The 25,664-nt window shown below is 44.8% G+C and overlaps 1 protein-coding gene across 1 annotated transcript in view; it reads left to right on the forward strand.

Moving 5' to 3' along the window:
• The window catches only part of LOC111156070 (glutamate ionotropic receptor NMDA type subunit 2A), a 368,159-nt gene that overhangs the window by 233,987 nt on the left and 108,508 nt on the right, over window positions 1-25,664 (forward strand). Inside the window, exon 4 of the mRNA XM_022516657.1 lies at window positions 20,582-20,696. Within this exon, the coding sequence (XP_022372365.1) occupies window positions 20,582-20,696 (115 nt within the window). The remainder of the gene's footprint in view (window positions 1-20,581; window positions 20,697-25,664) is intronic.

A 25,664-nucleotide genomic window follows, 5' to 3' on the forward strand; every position in this document is an offset into this window, starting at 1 on the left:
GCCATGCTTCCTAAGGAAGGGGGTTCCTCTTGTTAGGGAAAGCAGCCTCTGTTCCAGCCTTCCTGGTTTTGATGTGTTCCTTAACCGGTTGATTCCTATTTTCTTGACTTGTATTTTGCTGTCAGCTTCTGCTTCTTCCGCTTGCCTTATTAAGAATTCTGCATAGTCAATAGGATGCAAATAAATGGAAACATATGCACCTCCCCGCATGTGGGAAATGTCGCTGTTGGCTGTGCTCCCGCCTCCCTGCCTTTGCAAGGGGGAAGCTTTAGTTTCCAATTCAGGCGCTTGCTCTCGGGGGGCAGGTGGGGGGCTGGTCTGACCGCTGCTGTCATAGCCAGGTGAGGGGGCTAACACGGCCTCCATGGCAAGTTCAAGGCACTGACTTCTCCCTCCGCTTTGGGTCTGAAAGCCCCTTAGGCTCCAGCACCTTTCACTTTGTGCCTCTCTGATCAACCTCACTTCTGCGCCAGAGCACATCAGAGGCACTGAGCTCGTTCCTGAATCTGTGCACCGGGCAATTTTGTACCGTGTTTTACCATGGTGAGAAGAACGAGAATGAACCGTGCTGTTCTGAAGCCAGATCTGACTTTGAAGGCAGGTGCAGACCTGTCAGCCACACAGCTGGTTGAGTTAACTCTATTAGACGGCGTTGGCCAATTTCGTTGTCTGAAACAGAAGCCAATATGGTGGCAGGCTGTCCCTTTGCCAAATGGTGCCCCTGCTAGGCTGGTGAGGTCTGCCGTTCTTGTTGGTGCATCTGCTGGGTTTGGCTGCCAGCATGTTGGAAACTGACAGTTGTGTAAAGTTTTATTGTCTTTCTAGGTGTTTCTGTCAGAGAGAGAGATAGGAGGGTTTGCCATTTTTTAAATGATGACTGGGCATTTTTGATTCTTGGCTCCGCTACAACAAGAAGGAACGAGTCTCCGATTCTATGTTCATATTGGAAGCGCATCACCTTCTTGAGCAAGAATGATTTTCTATCTCCCTTTAAATCATTGGTTCTCAAGAGCATTTGTCCTAAATTGTTTTCTCACACTCGATGTTAATGCCTGCACATCATGGAGTTTGGGTTCTTTTTTTTTCTTCCTTCCTTTCTTTCTTTGTTCTTCCGAAAATCAGCAACAAGTAGGAAGAACCCCTGTGGTTGAAGTACAGTATCCCTCCCAAAGCAGAGATGGGGGGAAAGATGTTTTCCCCAACCTGAAGCCCACACCAGTGTGATCCGCCTCCTACATTTTAAGCAGGCTGCGAGCCTTTGAGGATTGAGTCAGAGAATGCAAAACGTGACCTCTTAGTTAAAGCCAAGAGCTAAAAAAAGGGACCTTGTACATCAAATGGCTCTTACCAAAGGGTGTTTTTATGAGTGAAGTGCAAATGAGGCATAGAACAGAGCCCCTTTCCAGGAGCCGAGACCCAATTTCCAAAACACATGAACACTCTCTCCACTGATTGTGTTTGCGGCTTAGCTATGGAGCTGTTGGAGGGTGAAATGGGATAACTTAGGATAAGCACTCAGCACCGTGCCCAGCACGGCTTGGACCCTCAATTTAACATTATTATTCATGGGTCCTACGTAGAGGTGAAAACAGAGCGCAAGTCGTCCTGGGTACTTCTTTGACCAGGGATACACGATTGTGTAGCTGATGGTAATGAATGCCTATGGTCTTTACCGAAAGGTCCCTGGGATAGGATCTCACTCTGAAAATGTTCTGAAAATTTTACATCCTGTCTCGACACAAAGGAGAAGAACCGGCAAGTGTGTTTCTGGAGTGGGAAGGAGCACCATGTCTAACGCATCCCTGTTTGAGGAACGGGTCGAGGAGTCCACGGAAGAGGCTTCTAAGGGGCGATGGGAGAGTCGTCTTTGGTATCTTAAGGGTTTGTCATAAGGTTTCTTCGCTGATAACAGCGACCTGGAGCCGGTCGATTGCGTTCCCAAGGAAATAAATGTGGAAGGATGTCTTTGCTAAGCACTTTGAGCTGTCGGGGGAAAGGAACCTCCTCCAAGGTGGGGTGATAGCGCCCAGACACTGGGAACTTCTCTGCAGGTAGAGCAACGTCCGTCAGGCAGGCGTTGGACAACATGTGGAGGGATGGAGTTCCTCAGTTGAGATGAAACAACCTTAAACCCCTTCTGTGTGGAGACCACACGGGTCCTTTAATTCCTCTGCCTTCAAATCTTCCTGTCCACTGTGACAGCTCTCACTGCTCTTTAGATAGGGAATTAGTAGGAAATGCTCCTTGACCCAGACCACTCCGTCTAAAATCATGCCCGCTGATGCCAGTGTAACTACTGGTTACTCTTTGGTTACTCTGTTCCCTGATTAGCACAAAGTGATTTGGGGTTTTTTTTTTGCTTATTTATTTTTTTTTAAGATGTTATTTATTTATTTGACAGACAGAGATCACAAGTAGGCAGAGAGACAGGCAGAGAGACAGAGAGGAGGAAGCAGGCTCCCCGCTGAGCAGAAAGCCCGGTGCAGGGCTCGATCCCAGGACCCTGAGATCATGACCCCAGCCGAAGGCAGAGGCTTTAACCCACTGAGCCACCCAGGCGCCCCCGCCACAAAGTGCTTTGTGTACACAGCTCTTTTAATACTTACAGCGCCCCCATGAGTATTTATGTTTAATCGAGGGATAATTAGCATATTGTTTTCATTTCAATGTAATGATTCAGTATTTATACATATATATGGAAATGATCATCATAGTTAGCCTAGTTAATCTGTTACCATGCATAGTTACAGATTGTTTTTTCTTGTGATGAGGACTTTGGAGATGTATTCTCTTAGCAACTTTCTGATATGCAATAAAGTGTTATGCGAACGGTAGTCACCATGCCACACCGTGCCGCAGCATTATGGCCCCCCGACTTTTTTGTTTTATTCCTGGAAACTTGTACCTTTGACCTCCTTTACCCATATTGCCACCTCTTACCCCCACCCCCTTGCCTCTGGCAACTACCATCCTGTTCTCTGTGTCTGTAAGTTTGTATTTTGGGTTTTTTTTTTTTCCCCTAGATTTCACATGTACGTAAGAGCTTATGGAGCTTGTCTTTGTCTGACTCCCTTCACTTAGCATGATGCCCTCAGAGATTATCTGTGTTGTCGCAAATGGAAGGACTTCATTCTTTTTTACGGCTGGATAACGGTTGTGTTGTGTGTCTCCCCTGTTCTTTATCCATTCATCTGTGAAAGACACTTAGTTTGTTTCCCTGTCTTGGCTGTTGTGATTAATGCTGGGATGAACATGGGCGTGCAGTATCTCTTGAGATTCTCTTTCTGTTGTCTTTGGATGTCTACTCACAAGTGGGATAGTCGTACCAATTACATTTCCGCCAACAGTGCGCCATGGTTCCCTTTTTTCCGTATCCTTGCCAGCTCCCATCTCTTGTCTTTTTGATGACAACCATTCTGACAGGCGTGAGGGGTATCTTTTGGCTTTGATTGCATTTCCCTGAGGATGAGGGACGTTTGGCAAATTTTCCTGAGCCTGTTAGCCATTTGTATGTCTCCTTTGGAGAAATGACTATTCCCATTTCTAAGTCAGAGTATTAGTATTTTTGCTTTTGAGTCGAGTGAGTTTCCTGTGTGTTTTGGGTATTAACCCCCTTCTGATACATGGCTTGCAAAGACTTTTCTCCCATTCTGTAGGTTCCCTCTTCATTTTTTGAACTTGTTTTTTTTCTCTATGCAAAATCTTTTTAGTTCAATGGGGTCCCACTTTTTTTTAGTTGCTTTTGTTGCTTGTCCTTCTGGTGGCCAGGCGCACCTGTCCATCAGAGGTAGGGTAGAAGGGAGTCTTGGGTAGAACGTTGAATCCACATAACTCAGATCTCTGGTAAACCTCATATCCCAATTTAGGCTCCTTATTGTGTCATTCAAATTAGTTCATTCTCTATTCAGCCATCTACTTACTGTCTTCATTGCTTTTTTAAAAACAATTTGGCAAAATACGTATAAAAGAAAATCTTCCATTTTAACTATTTCCAACTGTACAATTCATTGGCAGTAAGTACATTCGATAATGTTCTACAACTGTTGCCACTGTGTATTTCCAGATAGTGGTTTCAAAGATACCTAGTTTTACTGCCTTTTTCATTATCCCAAACAATTCCACTCCTAGTTACATCCCCCAAAGAATTAAAGACAGGTATTCAAACAAAAACTTGTGCATGAATGTTTATAGCAGCACTATTAACAGTAATCCAGAGGTGTAAGCAACCCCAATGTCTATCGGCAGATGAATGGATAAGCTAAAGTATATTCATATAGTGGAAGATTTTTCAGCTCTAAAGGGATGAAATGCTCATACCTGCCCCGACCTGGATGACCCTTGAAGACATGCTCAGTGGAAGAAGTCCGACACAGAAGGGCACATATTATATGGTTCCAGTTACATGAAATATGTTCATTACTCTTTAAAAAAAAAAAAAAAGATTTTATTTATTTATTTGAGAGGGAGAGCAAGAGAGAGAGAGCGAGAGCATGAGCGGGGTGAAGGGCAGGGGGAGAAACAGTCTTTCTACTAAGCAGGAAGCCCAATGCGGGGCCTGATCCCGGGACTCAGGGACCATGACCTGAGCCACCCAGGTGCCCCTGTTCATTACCTTTTGTCATCTCTGTAAACCCTCTGCATTGTTTTTCACATAGTTCTTTTTATTTACACTGATTTACTTTTTTAGAGATATAAAATTTCACTGTCGTTTCTTCCTAGGTACGGAAATCTGTGAAACAATGGGTTTGATATGCTAGTTCCATTTTAAAATATACATTAGATAAAGCAAATTCAATTCTAAAAATAAAGTTAACTCCTATGCCATCTAAATGTACCTGTCTGTGTACCACCTGAATTACACCGATGACATTTAGGAAAACGGCCTTTGGTTCCTCTTGGCAATCAGTTCCTTCTTGAATGTGATCCACATGGCTTCTTGCCCTTGATTTAAGCTGTCCAATATGGCGGCCGCTAGCCATATGTGGCTATTTAAATCTAAATTAATTAGAATGAAATAAGATTTAAAATTCCGTTCCTTAGTCATACTGTTCACATTTCAAGTGTGCGGTAGCCCCAGGTGATGAGTGGCCCCCCTCTCGGACTTCACAGATAGATGACATTTCCATCCGTGGGGAAAGGTCCGTTGGCCAGTATTGTCTAGAGTTGGCTTTGGTTGTTCCTGTTGAACTAGGGAAGCCCCCCATCTCCACATCCCGTGCTGAAGTCCATCTCTCACTCAGCATCCTCACTTCTCGTCACTTGTTCCTGGCTGACCATTCATCCCCCAGCCAGCTCCGAAACTGACCTACTTTTCCAATGTCACCAGGGAGGGCCTGGTGCCAAACCACAGCGTGGGACCTCCTCTCGCCGCTCCCCTTCCTGCTTGCTGCTCGGCCGACTCTGGCCTCCCGCCATCTTGCCACTCTCTCTCCCTCTCGTGCTATTGATGCGAGGATCTCCTCCCACATAGCACTTTCCAGCTTTCCTGAAGGGCCCCATTCTGCTTCACACTCCATTTTGTGTTGTTAGTCAAGTGTGAGAAGACATGGCTTCCTCCTTTTTCCACACTTCTCTCTACTCTGCCTTGTCCGTCTTGCTCTCCCTTTCCCTGGCTTTTCTCTTCCTTCTTTTGTCCTTTCACTCTTCCTTCTACTCTCCTCCCCTTTATTTCCCTGTAGTTATAAACTTAACCCTGAACTATTTGGAAAGGAAATAGGAGGAAGGGCTATGATTTATGTAGGAAATCAAAAGATTGCCAAACCCCTCGTTGGCCTAACAGTTCTCTGCTCTTTAGGAAGCAAATACATAATTTTATTCTCCATCAAGGAAGTGGCCTAGCAAGCGTGGGCGGAGATACGGATATCAGGGCAGTGGCTGGGATTGCAAAGCTGAGTCTTCTGGGGGACACATTTCCACACCAGAAATCCGTGGCAGGACGTGAGCCATTATTATTGCTGAATTTACACAGGGCTGTCAAGTTTCATAACGCGCCTGGGCAGCATTTAGACGGCTGTTTAAACCAGGACATAGTCAACTCTGTCATGATGGTTCTGAGGTGTCAGCCAGCACAACGGGACATTCTCCACGCTGCTGAGGACTCCAGCACTGGCCAGATGAAAATCCGTCCTGTTCATTCAGCAAATGGTCACTGGTTCCCTACCATATGCTGGAAGCTGTGTTCAGGGTGTGGGGCACACAGTGAAAATTCAGGCATGGTTTCTCTGTTCCCCAGGAGTTTAGCCTGCAGCAAAGAACATTGTGTGTGTGTGTGTGTGTGTGTGTGTGTGTGTGCGCGCACGCGTGCATATGCACGTGCATGCACGAGTGTGTGAAAAACTATAAAAGGTGGAAAGGGAGGTGCAGAGGAAGTGATGGGAGTCCTCAGGATGGGATGTAGGCTGGAAGCTCGGTGAGCCTTGTGGGAAGAGGTGAACTCAGTGGTAGGTGGGCGGAATGGGCAGCTATTTAGGGGATAAAAATCTTGGTATTCATTGAGACTTTTGTGATTTTAAGTCACGGAAAACCAGCTCTCATTGACTTCGGCAATAATGAAAGAAAAAGCCAGAAGGATGTAGCAGCCCATTCAGCTGGAATGGATGGGGTGTGTTTGTGATCTGGCATATCTAGATCCAGGCTCAGATGATGTCTTCAGATCTCTCTCTTTCTCTCTTTTGTGTTTCTGTCTGTTATGGTTCACTGTTTCCCACCATGAAATGGGGAAGAGTATCATCTAGGTGTGGATTCACATATTTTCATTGCCACGTCTCCTTAAGTCGGTAGAGACAGTTATCCCCTTTAGCTGTAATTAAAAATCCCAGAGAAGGAATCTGATTGGATGAGCTTAAGTCAAGTACCCAATGCTGAACCAGTCACCATGGTCAGAGATACTCCCTTTGGCCATGTAGAGGAAGATCTAAGGAAATGGAAATAGCCAGAAACAACGAGCTATGACTGCTTTCCCAGTGGAAGGAAGTGTAGGAGCAAAAGCCAGGAAGTGGGAAATCACAAGGACATCATGAGCAGTTTGGGTTTGCTCCAATGCAGGATATGTAAAGAACAGTTTTAGGAAGTAAGGTGGGAAGTTAAACTTGGCTAAGGAGCATGGATTTTATTTCTGGACAATAGGGAGCCATTTTAGGCTTTGGAGCAGAATTTTACATAATCAGGACTGAGGTTTAGGAACATTGATCTGGCAGGTAGACTTGTTAGGAGTGTGGGGGATGATGTACAGGGAATCTGGACTCCAGGTGAGGTGTTGGAACAGTTCAGCCAGAGTAGAGTGAGCCCTGCTTAAGGTGTTCTGGTGGTAAGCAACGGAAATGAACTCCCACTCGCTTAATTTGAACAAAAGGAGGTAATGAAGAAGGAATCATAGAAAACCTGCTGGGGCTTTACTGGGGCATCTTAAAAAATCAGAGTAAAAGTTGAACAGCCCAGATTTGGAAAAGTCAGAAGGGGAGGCTCAGTCATTGACGGAAGAAAGTCCCTATTACCCTGGTCCAGATGGGATAATTCCCAGTCTCTGTCTCATCTATTAGGCTTCAAATTCCTAGGAGAGAGAATCTGGTAGATCCAGCTTGGGAAGGGATGCACCCCCTCCTCTCCCACCAGACCTATTTTTTAATGTCCAGAGGAAGAATAGACATTCAGGTATACAGATAGGACGCCTTTCCCAAAGAAGACGGCGTATTGCATGTCAGTTAAGCTACCCTAGCGGGGAAGCCCGGGTTCTGCTAGGGGAAGAAACGTGCATATTCTTAAGGTTGAAATTAGGACAGAGTTCACGTGAAGGGTCTGCAGATGGGTTTTATTTCATTGAAAATACTATTTTTACATGAATTTGAGTGCGTCCAGCTGGGATTTTTACTGCTCTTCGTAGATAACCTTGCACCTGCCCATTTCACTCCTGAGTTTTACCTGCCCTGTCCTAGGAAGCGTGAGAGTTTGTGATTCCCCCTAAGAACCCCACTTGTTGTTTGCCCTGGAAAAAGAAAAAGTAGAAATGGAGTAATAGGAGACCAAACAGGTTAGGTCCTCCTGCTGATACTCCTCTAGCATCAGGAACTTCGGCTGCGAATAGACTACCACCTGTTGTAGTTATTGATGTTGTCATCTTTACTTCCTGATAATGATTATTTGTTCTCCCTAAACTCAGAGTGACTTTGGAGAAAGGACTACAAGTTTTTTACTTACCATCTTACCTTCTGCATGTTGGTGGCATTGCAGTAGGTGTTTGAACTGATGTGTTTGTTAAGGAATGGGTTCGAAGCATTTCCGTAGATGTGCTTTGGAGGTATTGCTCTGAATTCCTGATCCATAATCTATGGTCCAGGTTTTAGCACTGAATGTGCCATGTCCCAGGAAACACCTTCATGCTGGAGAAACTGGGATAGTTCGTTACTTAATGGAAGTCGGTCAAGAGATGCGTGAATTGTAGGCCCTTGTCACACTCGGAGTAGCCCTGCCGTGAAAGTTCTCGGTTTCACTGTGTGCTTGCTGTGCACTGAGTGCTGGTGTCCTCCCCCAAAATCATAGGTCGGAACTCCAATCCCCAATGTGATGCTATTTGGAGGTGGGGTCTTTGGGAGGTAACTAGGGTCAGACCTCATCTGATAGGATTAGTGCCCTTGTAAGAAGAGGAAGAGAGACCAGAGCATTCTTTTGCTCACTGCCATGTGAGGACATCGCGACAAGATGGCCATCTGTAAACCAGGAAGCAGGCTCTCCCCGGATGCCAAATCTCCCAGGGCTCCATCTTGAATTTCCAGCCTCCAGAGCTGTGAGAAACAAATTCTCATCACTTAGGCCTCTCAGCCTATGGCAGTTTGTTAGAACAGCACGAACAGCCTAAGCCAGTGGTTACCCCCTTTAGATACAGGGCTGAGCTGAATCTCAGAGGCCTTGCTTACGGGGACAGCGCCAGTAATGGTGGGTTTAAAACTCAAGCTCCTCTACCCTGCACCTGTTCTTCCATCTACCTGACGTTCTCAGAGCTCAGAGTCCTGGGTTATGAAATTTGTCTTCAAGAAGGTTATGCTCTAGCAGAGGTGGCAAAGCCGTGTAGGTTATGATGACCACCAGGCCGGGAACCTCCCTCCACATCATACTCATCAAAGACCTGTATTCTCTTTTCCTGGCAGATGGTAGAGTACGGGGTTGCATTAGCCAGGGTCCTCCAGAGAAACAGAACCAAGAAGCTCTCAGGTCAGAGCTTTATGATGGGGACTGGCTCACGTGATTATGGAGCTGAGAGCTCCCACGATCTGCTGCCTGCAAGCTGGAGGCCGGGGAAACCAGTGCCATGGCTCGTGGTGCAAAGGCCTGAGAAGCAGGTGCATAGATCCACAAAAGCAGGTGCAAATGCACGTCTGAGCTTGAGCAAAGAGAGCAGATTCCCCTTCCTCTGCCTTTTTGGTCAATTTATACTCCACAGATTGGATGAAGCCCACCCACGGGTGAGGGTGGTCTTTACGTACCCAATAGGTCTATCAATATACTCAATCAATAGGTCTATCAATAGTCTATCAATAGACTCAACTGCCAGCCTCTTCCAGAGACGTCCTTACTGACCATTCAAAAGTAGTGTTTTACCTGCTGTCTGGGCATCCCTTGGCCCAGTCACATAAACGTCACCATTACAAAGGTCTTCAGAAAGAGATGTCCTTAAAAAAATCCACTCCAGGTGACCTAGATAATGGTGGTCCTGTAAGAGGGGAGCACAGCCCATGAACAGTCGGGGTGCAAAGCCGACAGGGGATGTATCCAGTTTGGAGGCGTCAGGGAAGCCTTTATCAAGGAGCCATTCCCCCTTGACATGGTCTTGAAGGGCAGCCAGTAAACATGGCTGAGGGGATGAGAAGGAATTACAGCCACTGGATATTGTGTGGACAAAGGCATGTGGCTTGGCTTATTGTCACCACTCGGTGCTGGATTTGGTGTTTGGTCTGGAAAACGCCGTCCTGAGGTGAAGATTAATGCACTGCTTTTCAAATCAAGTCAATAACGGTTGAACACACTGTGCCCGACAGCATGGTGCTCGATAAACATGAATGGCCGAAGCCAAAACCTGATCTCTGCTTCTGTTGAGACCAAATGTGTGGATGTGGAATGTTTAAGGAACAGTCGGGGTTGCTGGATTGCTAAGGGCTATAAAGTGAGGTGTGGATTAAAATGAAACTAAGGAAACGAAGGATTAGCGGGAAAGGCCAAATGGGAGAAACAGAGCTTGATTCGCCGCTTTACCCTCCCCTGAAAGGTGTTGGGTTTAGATTGAAGGTAACGGGGAGGGAAGATATTTTGAGCGAGAGGAACAGCATATACTAAGAGATGGGGGCTAGGAACAAACGCATTGTGTACTGGGGGGAGAATCAGGAGAGAGGATCGAAGACTGCAGAGCTAGGAAGGAAACAAATATACAGTACCATGCCCACTTTTTTCAGAGAAGGTTAACCAAGATGAAGAGAGGCCGACTGGGAGCGGGTGCAGCTTAAGTCAAAGGCTTTGGATTGTATTTTGGTTCAGATAGTCACTCTGGCACTTAAACCAGACAGAATCAGTTTCATTTTCGAGTGACAGAAAGCCCAAAGCATAAAAGTGGCTTCAGTAGGATAGGCATTGAATTGTCTGTCTTGTCAACAAGTCCAGAGGTAGTCCAGAGCTTGTGTGGTGTTGCGTGGTGCCCGGGACCCGGCTTCTCTGCCTCGTGGCTTTGCCATCCCTAACCACTGGTCTCCACCTCACAGTCCAGACTGGCTGCCAGTGCTCCTGCCATCAAAGAAGGGTCCATCCCTTCCATATCAGATACCTCGTACACATTATGAATATCATGCCTTCTCCCTTGCTTTTGGCCAGAGCAAAGGCCCATGGGCATACTTAGCTACACAGAGGGCTGGGAAATGTAAACTTGATTATACAAAGCTAGGTGCACTAAAAATGGGGGTTTCCAGTTACTAAAGTGGAAGAGGAGAGAGGATATTAAAGAAGACCCAGGAGTATCTGACACCCTGCAGAGCCTTTGGCACCATCAGAAAACCCTCCAAGCCTCTGTTCTTTCCCTGTAACATGGGATAATCCATACTTAGTTCTTGGGGTAAAAATTCAGGTAGCCTATGGAAAGTATCTGGTCCAACATTTAACACCTGTTTGGTGCTAAATATATTTTCATTCCTTTTGTTATTTTTTTAAGGTAATTGTTATTACTCACTCTATCTGGGGAAGTGGACAAGGTCCTCGGTCTGCCCAGTTGAAGACCAGGGTCTTTGTACGCTGCACTGTCAGGGAACAGCCCCTCCGTTGTTTTCTGGCTTGTTGATTTCGTTGATTGATGTGAGCAGTAGAATGTTTTTCCAATAATAATGTATAAGGGAGTGCAGGGTATTAGTGATTCAAGCAGAGGTGGGAATATAGAGGCCCACAGGCTTTCCCTTCACTCCCAGCCTTTCTCCTCTGCCTTTGAGTTCCTTCCTTGGATCCCCAGAGACCCACTGAGCACAAGTAGACCCCCACTGATAGATAGATAGATAGATAAAGGAGGGCTTATTGTCAGAGAGTAAGAAAATAGGACCGAACCGAGGCCTTTCGGTTCCTCAGTAAGTAGGTGATGAGCATTTGCTTTATGCCCGGAACGGTTCCCGGTTCTGGAATGGGGTACAGCAGAAAATGAGAGACGGATGGCTTATCCTTAGGGGGCCCGTATTCCCCGGTGGGGGCATATCTGGAAATTCTTGGATACAGTCACCCTTTGAATTGGTGTACATCACCTCATTCTGCATACTGTGTGTGTGGAGGGGTTTTGGGGGTTTAGGGGGGGCTACTTCCATGTACATCTGCCTGTTTGAGATCCTGAAGAGCTTGGCTACGTAGACACAGGTGATCAAGTGAGCTCATGGAAACTGCTTGTCCCATGACCCGGTTTTGTTTCCCCCGCCCCTTTGGCTCTCTTAGAATTGATGCCTATTACATGGGATTTTTCCATGAACCCCTGTGCCCGCCAGTTCTGAATAGTTAGGTGAGGCAGAGCTATTAGAAGTTAATAGTGATGTATTTGGTGCTGCTTGGGCGGCAGTACAGAATATGATACAGAATTGCAAACATTTCCAGAACCTCCACCAGGTTCCTGAGAGAACCGCACGTAGAAGGAACAAGAGCCCACGTGGGATGCCGAGAACGGCTTCCAGCAACTCCTGATAAAGTATAATTAGGGCATGTCTCCTAGATCCTAGTCTATATGTCCCTCTCCCAGTGGAAACCTTGGCCAAATGGTTCAGCAATGCTGTTTGGCAATGTGCGTAGGAGGAATGGTCCTCTTCATAGAGAAAGCTTTGCCCTAACTTACTTAGTACAGTTTTAGACTACAAGGTTGCGTTACAAAAGACAGCATGTGGGTCTAGTCCCCCCAAAGCCACCTTTGGCTCAGATGTGCTCACCAAATAGAGGCAGGGACCCCAGGCGGTGTGAAGGGGTCTATGTCCTTGCACCATAACCTAGCCTGGGGATCCCTTGGGCTCTGAGCAATGAGACTAGCTCCTCTTTCCTGGGGGTTGGGATGTAAGGGAGCACATCGCCTCCCTTACAGGACTGGGATTAGCAACCAAAATAGTCCTCCAGCATCTGAAAGATGAAAGCCATTTAATCTCACATTTTCGGAGGAGAAAAGATAATCATGTGAAACCATGACAACTCCTGTTACTCCTGCCCCCATCACTTATTACGTGCCGAAGACTTGGCTGGCCACGGCACACACCTTACATTATCACGTTCCATCTAACCTCAACCCTATAATTACACAGTGGTGTGGCCATTACAACCTTGCTTCTATAGAAAGGGAGACAGATGGCCTGAGAGTTTAGGATACTTACCTGTGATGGGAAGCAGCAGCACAGCATTCTAACTCAGCCTGATTTGAAACTAAACGGTTGTCTCACAGATGCACCTCGGTCAGGCTGTGGCATAGGACATGAGCCTTGAGTGAACGAGGTCCTGGATGCCTGGGTCTGGCCATTCCTTTGTTCCTTTATCCAACACAGACTTCTAAGCTCATGATGCAAGCCATCCTCTTCCAGGTGTTTTAGAAGCCCAGTGATAAGACAAAGATCCCTGCCTTTGTGGAACTTACCATCTCCTATTCTCATTTTTAAAAAATTCATTCTTGCCCAGTCAAGGCAAGTGACATTCCTAATCTTTGAAATGGGCCACAGTAGAATTAGAGTTGAAAGAGCGAACATGGTGATCTCTGCGTTGGAGTGATTATACTTCTGTCCTGACATTTGAGTCTGGGTGAGCTCTGGGGTCATACCTTGGGCAATTGTTTGTTTGGGGGAAATGGGAAAGCACTGATGAGCCTGTGAAATTGAGCACCGGGGCAAAGAGGGGGATGCAGTCAGCTGGAGGCTTGCGGAATGATGCGGTGCACGCGTGCATCTGGGGAAGGGCCCGAGCTCGGGCTGGGAGATTAAGAGGGGAGAGGGTTGATGCCCATCAGGGACCGGTTTAGGGAAGATGGGATGGCGGGGTGGAGCTCAGACATGCATCAGAGTTGGAGGGATCCCAAACGACCACGAGAAGGGTACAGAGAGCAGAAAAATGTTTTCAAAGAATGGGAGTGTCCTGAGGAGTGAAAAGAGGCTCAAGAGAACAGTGACTGTTTTCAGAAACATGTAAATTATACGACAGACGAAGAAGGGTGAGGAAGCATTTCAGGGAGAGTGTGATTTGGCGGGTGGGGGGCGCCCCGCCCCCCGCACAAACCCCGGGGCGGGGGTGGGGGGGATGTGGGAAATGGCAAAGCAGATGGAAAATGAACCAAAACTTGAGAAACACTAAATGGGTTATAGTGGCATTTGTGAGACAGTAAGAGAATTAGTCTGAAGGGGAATGGTGAATAGTAAATATGTCTTGAGAACATTTCAAATAATCAGATTTTGGAAGTTAAAGGAGACTTACGCCCATAAAGATGAAAGAGAGAAAGGAGAAATCAGAGGGAATGAGACATTTTAAGTGAGAGTTCAAGGAACTTCGACAGCCCGTATATGGTTGGCTTTTGACCGGAGGGCAGAGAGATCCCTGGTCACAGCCGTGAGAAGCATGGCCTTAAAAAGACCAGGTTGGGGGCCCCTGGGTGGCTCAGTGGGTTAAGCCTCTGCCTTTGGCTCAGGTCATGATCTCAGGGTCCTGGGATCGAGCCCCGCATCCGGCTCTCTGCTCAGCGGGGAGCCTGCTTCCTCCTCTCTCTCTGCCTGCCTCTCTGCCTACTTGTGATCTCTGTCGAATAAATAAATAAAATATTTAAAAACAAACAAAAAATAGACCAGGTTGCCTCTGGGGTGGGGTGTTAGAGAGTACGACAGGGTGGAAAAATTGTAAATAAAAAAAATGCACAGGAAATGTCCATAAATCTTAGCTACTAGTTATTAGGTAACAGCCATAAAGTAGGCATAGTGCTGGGCATTTTAAGGGCACCGTCCCTAAGGCTACCCTGAACCCAGGAGTTAGGTAACGGTGAGCTGAAACCATGTGAGACTGTCTTGGCTGGTTCATATGGTTGAACCTGATCCATTTTTTACAAGGAAAGAAATGAAGGCTCAGAGAATTTTAAATACACTGCCCATCGTGACACAGGTGGGAACAAAGAGCCAGGCTTTGGATCCCTGTTCCATTTTCCAGTATCCTAGAAATAGAAATTCATGGTTTTATTTATCAGCACCAGCTCTGTGCCAGGCTCTGTGTCTGGCACTAGAAATACGATGCTAAAGGCGGACGCGGTGCCTGCCTTCATGATGCGTCCAGTCTAGTGGTTAAAAAAAAAGAAAAAAAAATAGCAAAAACCCAAACCAAGGACAGTCAAGAAGAGCTAACCAATCACAGTAGAAGGCAAGCCTCGTGCAATCTTAAACTTTCTGGCAGCGCGTTAAACAAGGAAAAAGAAGCCAATGCTATTAATGTTAATAATACATCTCATTTCACCCAAGACGTCTGAAGTGTTTCAACACGAGATTGGTATAAAATGACGCGGGAGATCTTTTTGCATGATTCTTCCCTCCGGAGTCTCCGGCTCCGCGGTGCGTTCCGTCCTTATGGCGTCTCTCCTTCAGACTCACACGTGGAGGTGCTCACCGGCCATGTGTCCTGGTGGCTGTTAACACCAGGCAGTGCAGGTCTAGGAAGAACTTAACAATGCAGGCCGAATTTCATGGCAGTCCCGTTATAGGAAAAATTGCCTCTCTGTTCTTCAGTGTTCTTTCTGATCGCCTCCTATCAGTCCTTCGCGGGGCACAGAGTTTGCGCAGTCGACAAGTGTTCCTTTCATCTGGTCTTAGCGTCTGGCGTCTGTTACACGCCTAAGCAGATACTGAAGGAAACTTGTCCGTGTGTATGGCCCATAACTTAATGTATTTTCTAGTTTAGTATTGTGTATGTCATGGACATCTAAAACAAACAAACAAACAAACAAACAAAAACAAAAAAAAAACAAAACAAAAACAACTACTTGGCTTTGTCATCAGTGGTTGGTAAGAACACAGTGGTTGGACCCCTCTGCAAGCCCCCGGAGTGCCTCCATCCAGCCACATTTTGCCAGCATTGCTTCCCTGCTATTTACGGTCCCGATGGAAATAGCGAGGATGGAAATGGAAGCCGCCCGGAATTTCTAATATTTCATCTGGTCACTAAAAGTTTATAAACCATTTTGGAGAGAGGAACAAAGCAGTGTTAAGATTTTACGGTTTAATACAAGTACCCAGCAGGTGTTAATGGGGACCAAGCAGTGGGGTGTGTAATGGGATTTCCCTAGGTAAAGAATTCTGCTTGGGAGCCAGTTTAGATGGGGAGAAAGTCTGAGAAAATATGAATTGTCTTTCCTAGAAATTGGCTGGGGGAATTGAAGGTAGTCGGTGCTCGCATCCTGCCAACTTCATAATGAAATTACTGTTCAGCAAAAAATTCTGTCCGTGCCCCCCCCCATACCTGCCCAAGGGAGTAAGGACTGTTAATAAAAAAACAAAAGGAAAAACAATAAAATGATATTAGTGTTGAGTATACAGACTCATCGGTCCAGAATAGTGAATCCTAAAGGAACACAGAAAATGAGGGGGCACGAGAACGTCTGTATAGTGGTTTCTATGTAATCGGAAGAGGAGTGATCGTGTCTAATTCATCTCCCGGCTCATGCCATCTGATCTCACCGCAAGACGGGAGAAGGGGAGTGAGTAGAAGAAGTAGAGATGGGAAGTAAAGAAGAGGGAGATTTGAGTAAATTCAGCTGGCAAATCGAAAGATCTGGTTGCTCATCAGTACACGCTAGCTCCTTGAGCCAAATGGCTACTGTGATGTTCCGGTCACGCCCCACGTAACCTTGAGAATGGCTCTCACCTGGGCCACGCGTCTAGGTCAGAACCAAAGCATTTGCTCTCTGGTCCGCCTTTTCCAAAAAAGATAACCAACTGGATATTTCTGAACCTCTTGATAATCGGAATTTTCAGTTCCCCTGCCTTCAGGTCATTGGGTAGATCCATCCCGAGCTCTGTCCATCCCAAAGTGTCCGACAAGTCAAACCCTGGCCTGGTAGCTAATTTGATTCTGCAACATCAACCAGAACGATAAATTAAAAACCTCTGAGTTTGGGGCAGCAAATACGGAGACTTGATAATGGATACCAGACTATCCCTGGTAAAGGCCGCTCGTGGGAGAGTCCGTGACCAGTCTTCCATCCTGTTCCGTGGTTCTGTGCCGTTGGCTTGGTGGTTTCCCCCCTGCAGGGCATCACCACCCCTCGCCCCTGGCCGTTCACCTGGCCAGCCCTTGTTCTTCCTTCCACTTTGTCTGCTGATGCCAGCTGTGCCTCTTGCAGTAGAATCAGCCACCTTCTTCCTCAGGCTCTCGACCAGCCTACTTAGTACACGTCTCTGATTTTACACTTCGCTGCTCTCGACTGCAGTTCCGTATTGTAGAACTACGTGTGTTTACTTTGTTGTTTCTCCCACCACAGTTCTTGGCACAGGTTATGGCAGGGAGTAGGTACGCCAGTGTCTTTTGGATGGGTACATGGATGAATGTATTGATGGATAGGTGGATGAATGGATGGACAGAAGGACAGACAGACGGATGTAGGCATGGTTGGCTGGCACTTCTGGTGAGGATATCTTAACGTACTCAACCACCAAACATGAACCCCAGCCGTACAGTGTGCCAGACGATATAATAAGGCTAAAAATAACCACGGGAAACAAAACCGAAAGTCCACTGGGAAAATATAAACAACTTAATTTACACCCCTCACACACACACAATTAATGACGTTTTTTTAGCCATAAACAAAAATGAAGTTGTCCTCCAGTGCAGAGAAGGAAAGAAGCAGTTTTATCTCTGCTTCTCTTGCCAGCAAATCTATGCATCCCTCCTTTGTTTAAAACCTTTCATAGATCTCTCCAGCCTTCTGAACAAAACCCAAATGATTTAGGGTAGCATTCAAGGTCCTTTAGGATCCGGCTTCAGGGATCCACACCAGAGGAATCCCACTGCCCTAATAGCTTATTAAGCTATTCCCTGTTTTCCCCAGCGTGTGACACGCTGCTGACCTTTGCTGACTCTTCTTTTCTCAAGGCGATGCCTTTGCTCAGAATTCTTTTCTCCTTCTCCTCGTTTTTTTTTTTTTTAAGATTTTTTTTTAATTTATTCATTTGACAGATAGAGATCACAAGTAGGTAGAGAGACAGGCAGAGAGAGAGGAGGAAGCAGGCTCCCCGGTGAGCAGAGAGCCTGATGCGGGGCTTGATCCCAGGACCCTGGGATCATGACCTGAGCGGAAGGCAGAGGCTTTAACCCACTGAGCCACCCAGGCACCCTCGTTTTTTTTTTTTTTTTTTTTAAAGTAGGCTTCATGCTCAACACTGAGCCCAATGCGGGGCTTGAACTCATGACCCTGAGATCAAGACCTGAGCTGAAATCAAGTCAGATGCTTAACCCCTTAACCAACAGAGCCACCCAATCACCTGTCTCCCGCCTCTTCTTAACTCCTTCTCTCTTCAAGATTCCCCAGGAAGCCCCACCCCCGAGCCCTTAGCTTGAGTGAGGGGCTTCCCTCTGCATTCCCGCTTCTCCCACTTCTTAAGCATCCCTACATGAGCGGCATTCTTCGTGCTGTCATTGTTTATGTGCCTGTGTTACCGGGTGGTGAACGTGTGGGTAGGAGGGTGGACAGGCACTGTGGTTTTTATTTCCGTATCTATAGGACTCCCCATAGGGCCTGACACATAATAGACATGCAGCAAATAGTTGTTGAATCAACAGAAAATATCCTACTAAGAAATGATCCCAGACACCTCATGTGCCCCCAGTAGGAGAGTGGTTACTCTCTGCTCCTTCTGGAATTGCAGTGGTATATTTTTTTCTGTTTTTTAACAGACACTATTTGCAGAAAATTTGGAGAACACAAAGATACACAAAAGAAAATAAAAGTACCTGTAATCTTTCTATGCACAGACAAACCTTATTTTTATCCTCTTCTGCTTATTTAATGTGAAAGAGTGAGCATTTTCTCCTCTCCATTAACTTGTCATCGAAAATACGATTTTCAAAACCCCAAATAGTTCATTGAGTGGATACACAATATTTGTTTTTTTTTGCCTTTTCCCCAATTTCTTTACCTTGTCCTGGGAGACCTGATTTTCCCCCCATACGACACAGCTCAGGGCAGACATGTGACCAGTTAGGACAGTGTCTCGCTTTTGAATTTTTTATACTCTATTTCTCCTTGTTAATATTTTACTTCTTCAGCTACTTTCGGAATTAAAGGCGTATAAACCAAGAAAATGCCATGGTCTCGAGATACCCTGTCTCTCTGGGATCTCCAAGTATTTCAGCCCACCGTACTACCTTCATTGAGCTTGTTAATTGATGTGTTTCCTTGGAAGTCTCCAACAATATCACCTTTTTCTCAAGCTACAAAGGATGTGGACTCCTGGGGATCCTGCCCCCCAAATCCTGGGAGGGGAGCTCTGCCATGCCTCCCTCCTCATCCACATCCAGCCTGCCTGCAGGCAAGGTGGCTTTTGAATAGGGGTGGAGGTAAGATGGTCATAAGGCAGACAGATGTCCTGTGCAACAGAAGTGCTAGGACAGTGGTTGACCACGCGGATGTTATATAAGGCAGATGCTGAGATGTTGTCCTTGTTGCTTCTCTCTCCCCAACCTTCACATCACTGATTACCTGCTAAATATTCTCCACCTGATCTTGTTTGTGGCGACTCCTAGTCCTCATTCTCCTCCTCCGTTGGGGCCATGACAGAGCCAAAGCCAACATCATCTCTGACCTGGAGAATAAGCACACTGTAACCCACCCCTGTGCACTCACTCTGGTTGCCTCCAACCCACTCTCTACCCAGCCTCAAGTCAAATCTGATTGTTTTGCCTCCTTGGTTAAAATCTTCAGTGTGATCTTATGTTTTAAAACAAGGACAGATGGGACGTCTGGGTGGCTCAGTGGGTTAAAGCCTCTGCCTTCAGCTCAGGTCATGATCCCAGGGTCCTCAGATCGAGCCCCGCATCGGGCTCTCTGCTCAGCAGGGAGCCCGCTTCCTCCTTTCTCTCTGCCTGCCTCTCTGCCTACTTGTAATCTCTCTCTCTGGGTCAAATAAATAAATAAAATCTTAAAAAAATAATAAAACAAGGACAGAACTCTTGAATGTGGCCTAAAAACCTTGGCACTATCTCCCCTATTCACCTTCTCAGCCACACCACATCCCACATTCTTCTGTCTCTCTCTGCTTCCGTCTCATTGGTTTGCAGTCAGTCTCTTGTATGTACAGCCACAGGGCCTTTGCACCTACTACCCTTTTTACCTCGAATTTACTTATGTCTTTTTTTTAACCTAGTTAATGCTGACTCGTCTTTCCAGTGAAGCCAGACTTCCTCATAGAAGCCCTGCCTGACCCCTGTTTCACCTCCAGACAGCTCACCCACCTCACTCTGATAACACTTGTCATAGATCTGTAAATGATTAATTCCTTTTCTCTCCTCTAGACTGGAAGCTTCATGAGGGGAGGAATCATGTCTGTTCCCTTTATTTTTTTTTTTGTTTTTTTGTTTCCTTATTTGTCCTCGGTCAAGTGTCTGAGTCCTGGCATGTAGCGAGCGTTTAGTAAGATTAGCAGGATGAGTAATGAATAGGTGGGATACCATTTCTTTGAAGTTGCATCCCACATGGTCAAAGAGCCAGCAGCTTCCTTTAGGGAAACTTGTTAAAATGTAATAGAACATGCTTTAAGATCTTCTGTAACGTCATTTGAACAGAGGTCTGTGGGTGCGGCAGGGCCAAAAGGTTCTGTCACGTGCGCTAATGACAGTCCATTGCTAACATCTGTATAGGGTGGGGGATTCCAAGAGTGAGTACAGGCTCCTGGAAATGAGTGCCTGGCCAGTTAGCAGTACCAGCATGGGTACCAGTACTCCCACACATAGAGGCCACTTGTCACAGGTGATGACGGCCATGTAAGCCTATCTTCCGTGAGTTACGCAGATGGTGCTGTCCAGTCATCTGACCTCTTTCCTTCTTCCCTAAAAACTTGTCTTTCTCTCTTCTTCTCTCTAGATTCATGGTCAACGTGACATGGGATGGCAAAGACTTGTCCTTCACTGAGGAAGGCTACCAGGTGCACCCCAGGCTGGTGGTGATTGTGCTGAACAAGGACCGAGAATGGGAGAAGGTGAGCGTCCTTCTGCATGTTGAATGCTGGGAGTGGGAAGGCTGAAAGCGTGGGCGGTGGAAGGGCTCAGCAACTCCTTTTCCCAGAACATTTCCTGCTGAGCCACTCCAGATCCCATCCCACCGCCAGGAGCAGATCTTTCTTGGCACGAGTTGGACCGAATATCATAAGGTGTAGCTGGAATTCTTTTTCTGGGTCAGCTGTGGTAACTGTGTGCTGTTCCTTGTGTCAGCTTCTCCAGTCTCATTGGGAAGGGTCCTTGAAGGATTTAGGATAAGTAATTTAAAGACTAAAGGTTGGTTCACGTTGTAGGAATAGCAAAGGTTTACCGTAGAGCAGCGATCTCACCAGTTTGCCTATACCCATATTAAGTACCGTGTTTACACATTTTGCCATGTACCTAAACCCCTATATTTTCACTTACATTGTCTTTTACTTTAAGTCAACTAATTCCCAAAACTTAAGTGTATCACTTCTGTAAATCACAGATAGGAGAAGGAGGTTATAGTTCTCATAAGGCACATTTTCTAGGACATATATATCAACTCTTGAAAAATATAAAACATTGGGGCACCTGGGTGGCTCAGTGGGTTAAGCCTCTGCCTTTGGCTCAGGTCATGATCCCAGGGTCCTGGGATCAAGCCCCGCATCGGGTTGTCTGCTCAGTGGGGAGCCTGTTTCCTCCTCTCTCTTTCCACCTGCCTCTCTGCCTACTTGTGATCTCTGTCTGTCAAATAAATAAATAAAATCTTTTTTAAAAAAAGAAAAATATAAAACATAACTCTACAGGAAAAATTATCACACTCCGCCACAACAAGCCATGTCCTGAGTTAAACAGGGGAGATGTCATGGGGGTTTTATAGACAACCCCACGCAAACAATGGCAATATCTGCCCCACTTGCCCTCTCTCCCCACCAGATCCCAAATTCCTTGCCACACCATCACATAAAGAGCAGAACAAAAGATTGTGAAAGGAAGCCTGGGTCATTATCTTATCTTTCTTGATAAGCAAGGCACAGCTTCTGAACCACCTCAAGCAACTTGAAATTTCACTTTGCACATCAGATGGTGCTTGAGAGATCCTAGGGGATAGGAAGATGTGGGATATGTGGTGGGAGCCATACTGTAATTAACTAGGATCAGAAGAAAGTACTGTGGAAACAAAAGCATTGACTTTGGGGAATCTGGGATGGTTTCCTAGAAGGAAAGATAGAAAGAAAGCTCTGGAAGATTTTTGCTTGCTACACCCATCAGCTACAAAAGAGACTTACCTTCAAGCATACTTAGAAAAGTCACCAGCAGTCTGGAAAGTCACAAGCAGACTGTGTCCTGGAGCAAAAAACAAGTCTCGATATGTTTCAAAGGATGGAAATAATGGAGAATACATTCTTGGACCACACAGTGTTAAAATAAAAGGTTATAATAAAAGCAGATCTAGGGAATCCCCAGATGTTTGGAAAATGGGTAATACTTCTGAATAGCTCGTGGGTCAAAGAAGAAATCGAAACACATTAGCAAATATTTTGAATGAAATGACAATAAAAACACAGCATAGCAGATTTGAAGAATAAAGCGGAAGGTGTGCTTAGGGGGACGTTTATAGCTTGAAATACTTATAATTTAAAAAAAACAAGGCATGTGTAAAGTCATTGATTTAAGCCTCTGCATTGAGAGACTAGAAAAAGAAGAGCAAAGTAAACCCAAATGAAATGGAAGAAAAACACAAATATAAGGGTAAAAATCAAGGTAGAACACAAAATATAGAGAAAATCAACAAAGCCAAAAGGTAGTTCTTTGAAAAGATTAATGAAATTTGTAATTTCTAGCAAGAGTGATCACATGAAACAGATAAAAGACAAATACTAATGAAAAAAATACTAAAAATGCAAGAGGAAATATCACTACAATCGTTACAGATCCTGCAGACACTAAAATGATAAAAAATTATGAATAATGTATGTCAACAAATTCCACTATGTAGATAAAATGGGTACATTTTTTGTAAAACAAACAATAAAACCCACAAATTTCCAAAATTGACCTAAAAATGAAATAGATGGCCTGAAGTCTCTAAGTTTCTAAACTCTAAACTTGCTAAGAAATTGAATTCATAACTGAAATCTTTCCCATTTCAAAAACAATAAAAACTCCTGACCTAGATGGCTTGGCTGTGAATTCCATCAGACATTTTAAAAAGAAATAACACCAGTCTACATGGTGTTTCAATATATTAATAATCAAAATCAAGCAATCTATTTAAAAAATAATATATCATGGATAAATAGTGTTTACCCTAGGAACTCAAGATTGGTTTAACATTCAAAAAATAAATGAGTGTAACTTACCATATTAATGTAATAAAGGAGAAAAATGTAATCTCAGTAGATGCAGAGAAAGCATTTGACAAAATCTGATACATCCATTTGTGATAAAGGGGGGAGATTTTGCAATCTGATAAAGGTTATCTATGAAATTCCTGTAACTCACATCTCATACAGTGATGAAATGATGAAAGTATATCCACAGGCATGCTTTCAATTGCTTTCTGAGGAATAATTATGAAAATGGGGGAAAGGAAAGTCTTTTTTTTTTAAAGATTTATTTATTTTAGAGAGACAGAGAGCTTGGTGGGAGTGTGGGGGGTGGTGTGAGGACAGAGGGAGAGGCAGAGAATCTCAAGTAGATTCTACACTGAGTGTGGAGCCCTCCTTGGGGCTCGATCTCGCAACCTGAGATCATGACCTGAGCCAAAACCAAGAGTCAGACAGAACCGACTAAGCCACCCAGGCACCTCAAAAGGAAAGTCTTTTTAATAAATGGCACTAAATTAATCAGATATCCGTATAGAGAAAAAAAAAAATACCTTGACCCATAGCTCACATTATACATAAAAATTACTTAAATTTCAGACCTAAATGTAAAAGCTAAAACTGTGATGTTTTTAGAAGAAAATTTAGGAGGATATCAGTGTGATCTGAGAAAGCAGAATGCAAAAGGCATTTAGTGTATAGTAAAAATAGCAAACTGGGGACGCCTGGGTGGCTCAGTCAGTTAAGCGTCTGCCTTCAGCTCAGTTCAAGATCTCAAGATCCTGGGATCGAGCCCTGCATCAGGATCTTTGCTCAGAGGGGACTGTGCTTCTCCCTGTCCCTCCATGCTCTCTCTTTCACACACACACATGCATACGCATTCTCTCTCTCAAATAAATAAAATCTTTAAAATAAATAGACTGAACTCCATCAAAATTTAAAAGTTTTTGAATTTTTCTCATGTACAGACATTGTTAGAAAATGAAAAAGGCATGCCACAGGTTGGGGAAAAAATACTAACTCTCTGTGTATATCCCAAAGGGCTCGTGTCCAGAATATATAAAGAACTCCTAAAATCAATCATAAAAAATAAGGGGCGCCTGGGTGGCTCAGTGGGTTAAGCCTCTGCCTTCGGCTCAGGTCATGATCTCAGGGTCCTGGGATCGAGTCCCGCATCGGGCTCTCTGCTCAGCAAGGAGCCTGCTTCCCTCTCTCTGTCTCTCTGCCTGCCTCTCTGTCTACTTGTGATCTCTCTCTGTCAAATAAATAAATAAAATATTTAAAAAAATAAATAAAACAACATAAAAGTGGGAAATTAAGTTAGACACTTGGCAGAAGATATTACTCAGATGGCCAATAAGTAAGTGAAAACATGCTTACCACCGTTGATCATCAGAGATATGCAAACTAAAACCATCATGATCTATCACTTCCCACCCACTGAATGGCTAAAATGAAAAAGACTGACAATACCAAGTGTTGGTAAGGACATGGAGCAACTGAATCTCATATATGTCCACTGGGAATGTAAAATTACAGTCACCATGGAAAAGTGTTTGGCAGTTTTTTATAAAGCAAAAAGCATACACAAACCTTCCAACCCAGCAATTACATCCTAGGTATTTACTGTAAAGAAATAGAAACATATATCCCAAAAGTAATATTCGTATAAGAATGTTCATCACAACTTTACTCATCATGGCAAAACATCAGAAGGAGTGTGACTGTCCATCAACAAAGAATGGATAAATAAATTATAGCATATTCATAAAGTGGCATGCTACTCATTAATAAGGAATGAATTGGTAATACCTAGAACATGGATGAATTGCCAGAATATTATGTGGAACAAAAAAACCAGAGACCTAGAGGAATATACCATATAAATCCATTTATGTGAAGTTCAAGAAGAGGCAAAACCAGTCTATGCAGTTTGATACAAGGATAATGGTTGCTTTTGTGACAGGGGGCCGTCCATAGGAAAGGGGCCCAGGAGCTTTCTAGAGTGATGGCAATATTTCCCATCTTGAACATTTGTCAAAATGTGTCAAACTATCACCCAAGATCTCTTTATTTTATTGCATGTCATTATACCTTAATTCAAAATAATTTTCGAAACCCTTCAAATTGTGATACCCAGCACAATTAACTATTAGTGTTTACTGAGTTTTTGTATTTAACTTCCAGACACAAATACTAGTTATGTCAACAATAACCATTGTTCATTGAACACTTACTCTATTTCTCCTCTAGGTTGTACACCCAAGCACTGAATCATACTTCATTTATTCATCCAAGAAATATTCAGGGCTGACTGTGTGCCAGACACTATTCTTGATGCTTGGAATCTATCAGTGAATAAGAAAGACCCGCCCCCCCCCCAAAAAAAACAAAAATTCTGCACTCATGGAACTTAGATTCTAGTCTGCATGTGCAGGAGGGTGGGGTGGGAGTCTGTTTTTTGTGATACTTGAGGAGAGCATTGGATTCTAGTGGACTGGCATCTGGTCTACCCTGTGGCCCACATCTCCATCACTGAGCTGGACTCTTTTGTGCATCTGGCACACTGAACAGGCTGGGTTTTTGTTCTTGGTTTTTGTTTTTGTTTTTGTTTTTACCTGTTATGTTTTTCCATACCCACACCTTCTTTTATCCATC

The sequence above is a fragment of the Enhydra lutris genome, unplaced genomic scaffold (assembly GCF_002288905.1).
Source record: "Enhydra lutris kenyoni isolate GAN:26980312 unplaced genomic scaffold, ASM228890v2 scaffoldscaffold45, whole genome shotgun sequence".
NCBI lineage: Eukaryota > Metazoa > Chordata > Mammalia > Carnivora > Mustelidae > Enhydra > Enhydra lutris.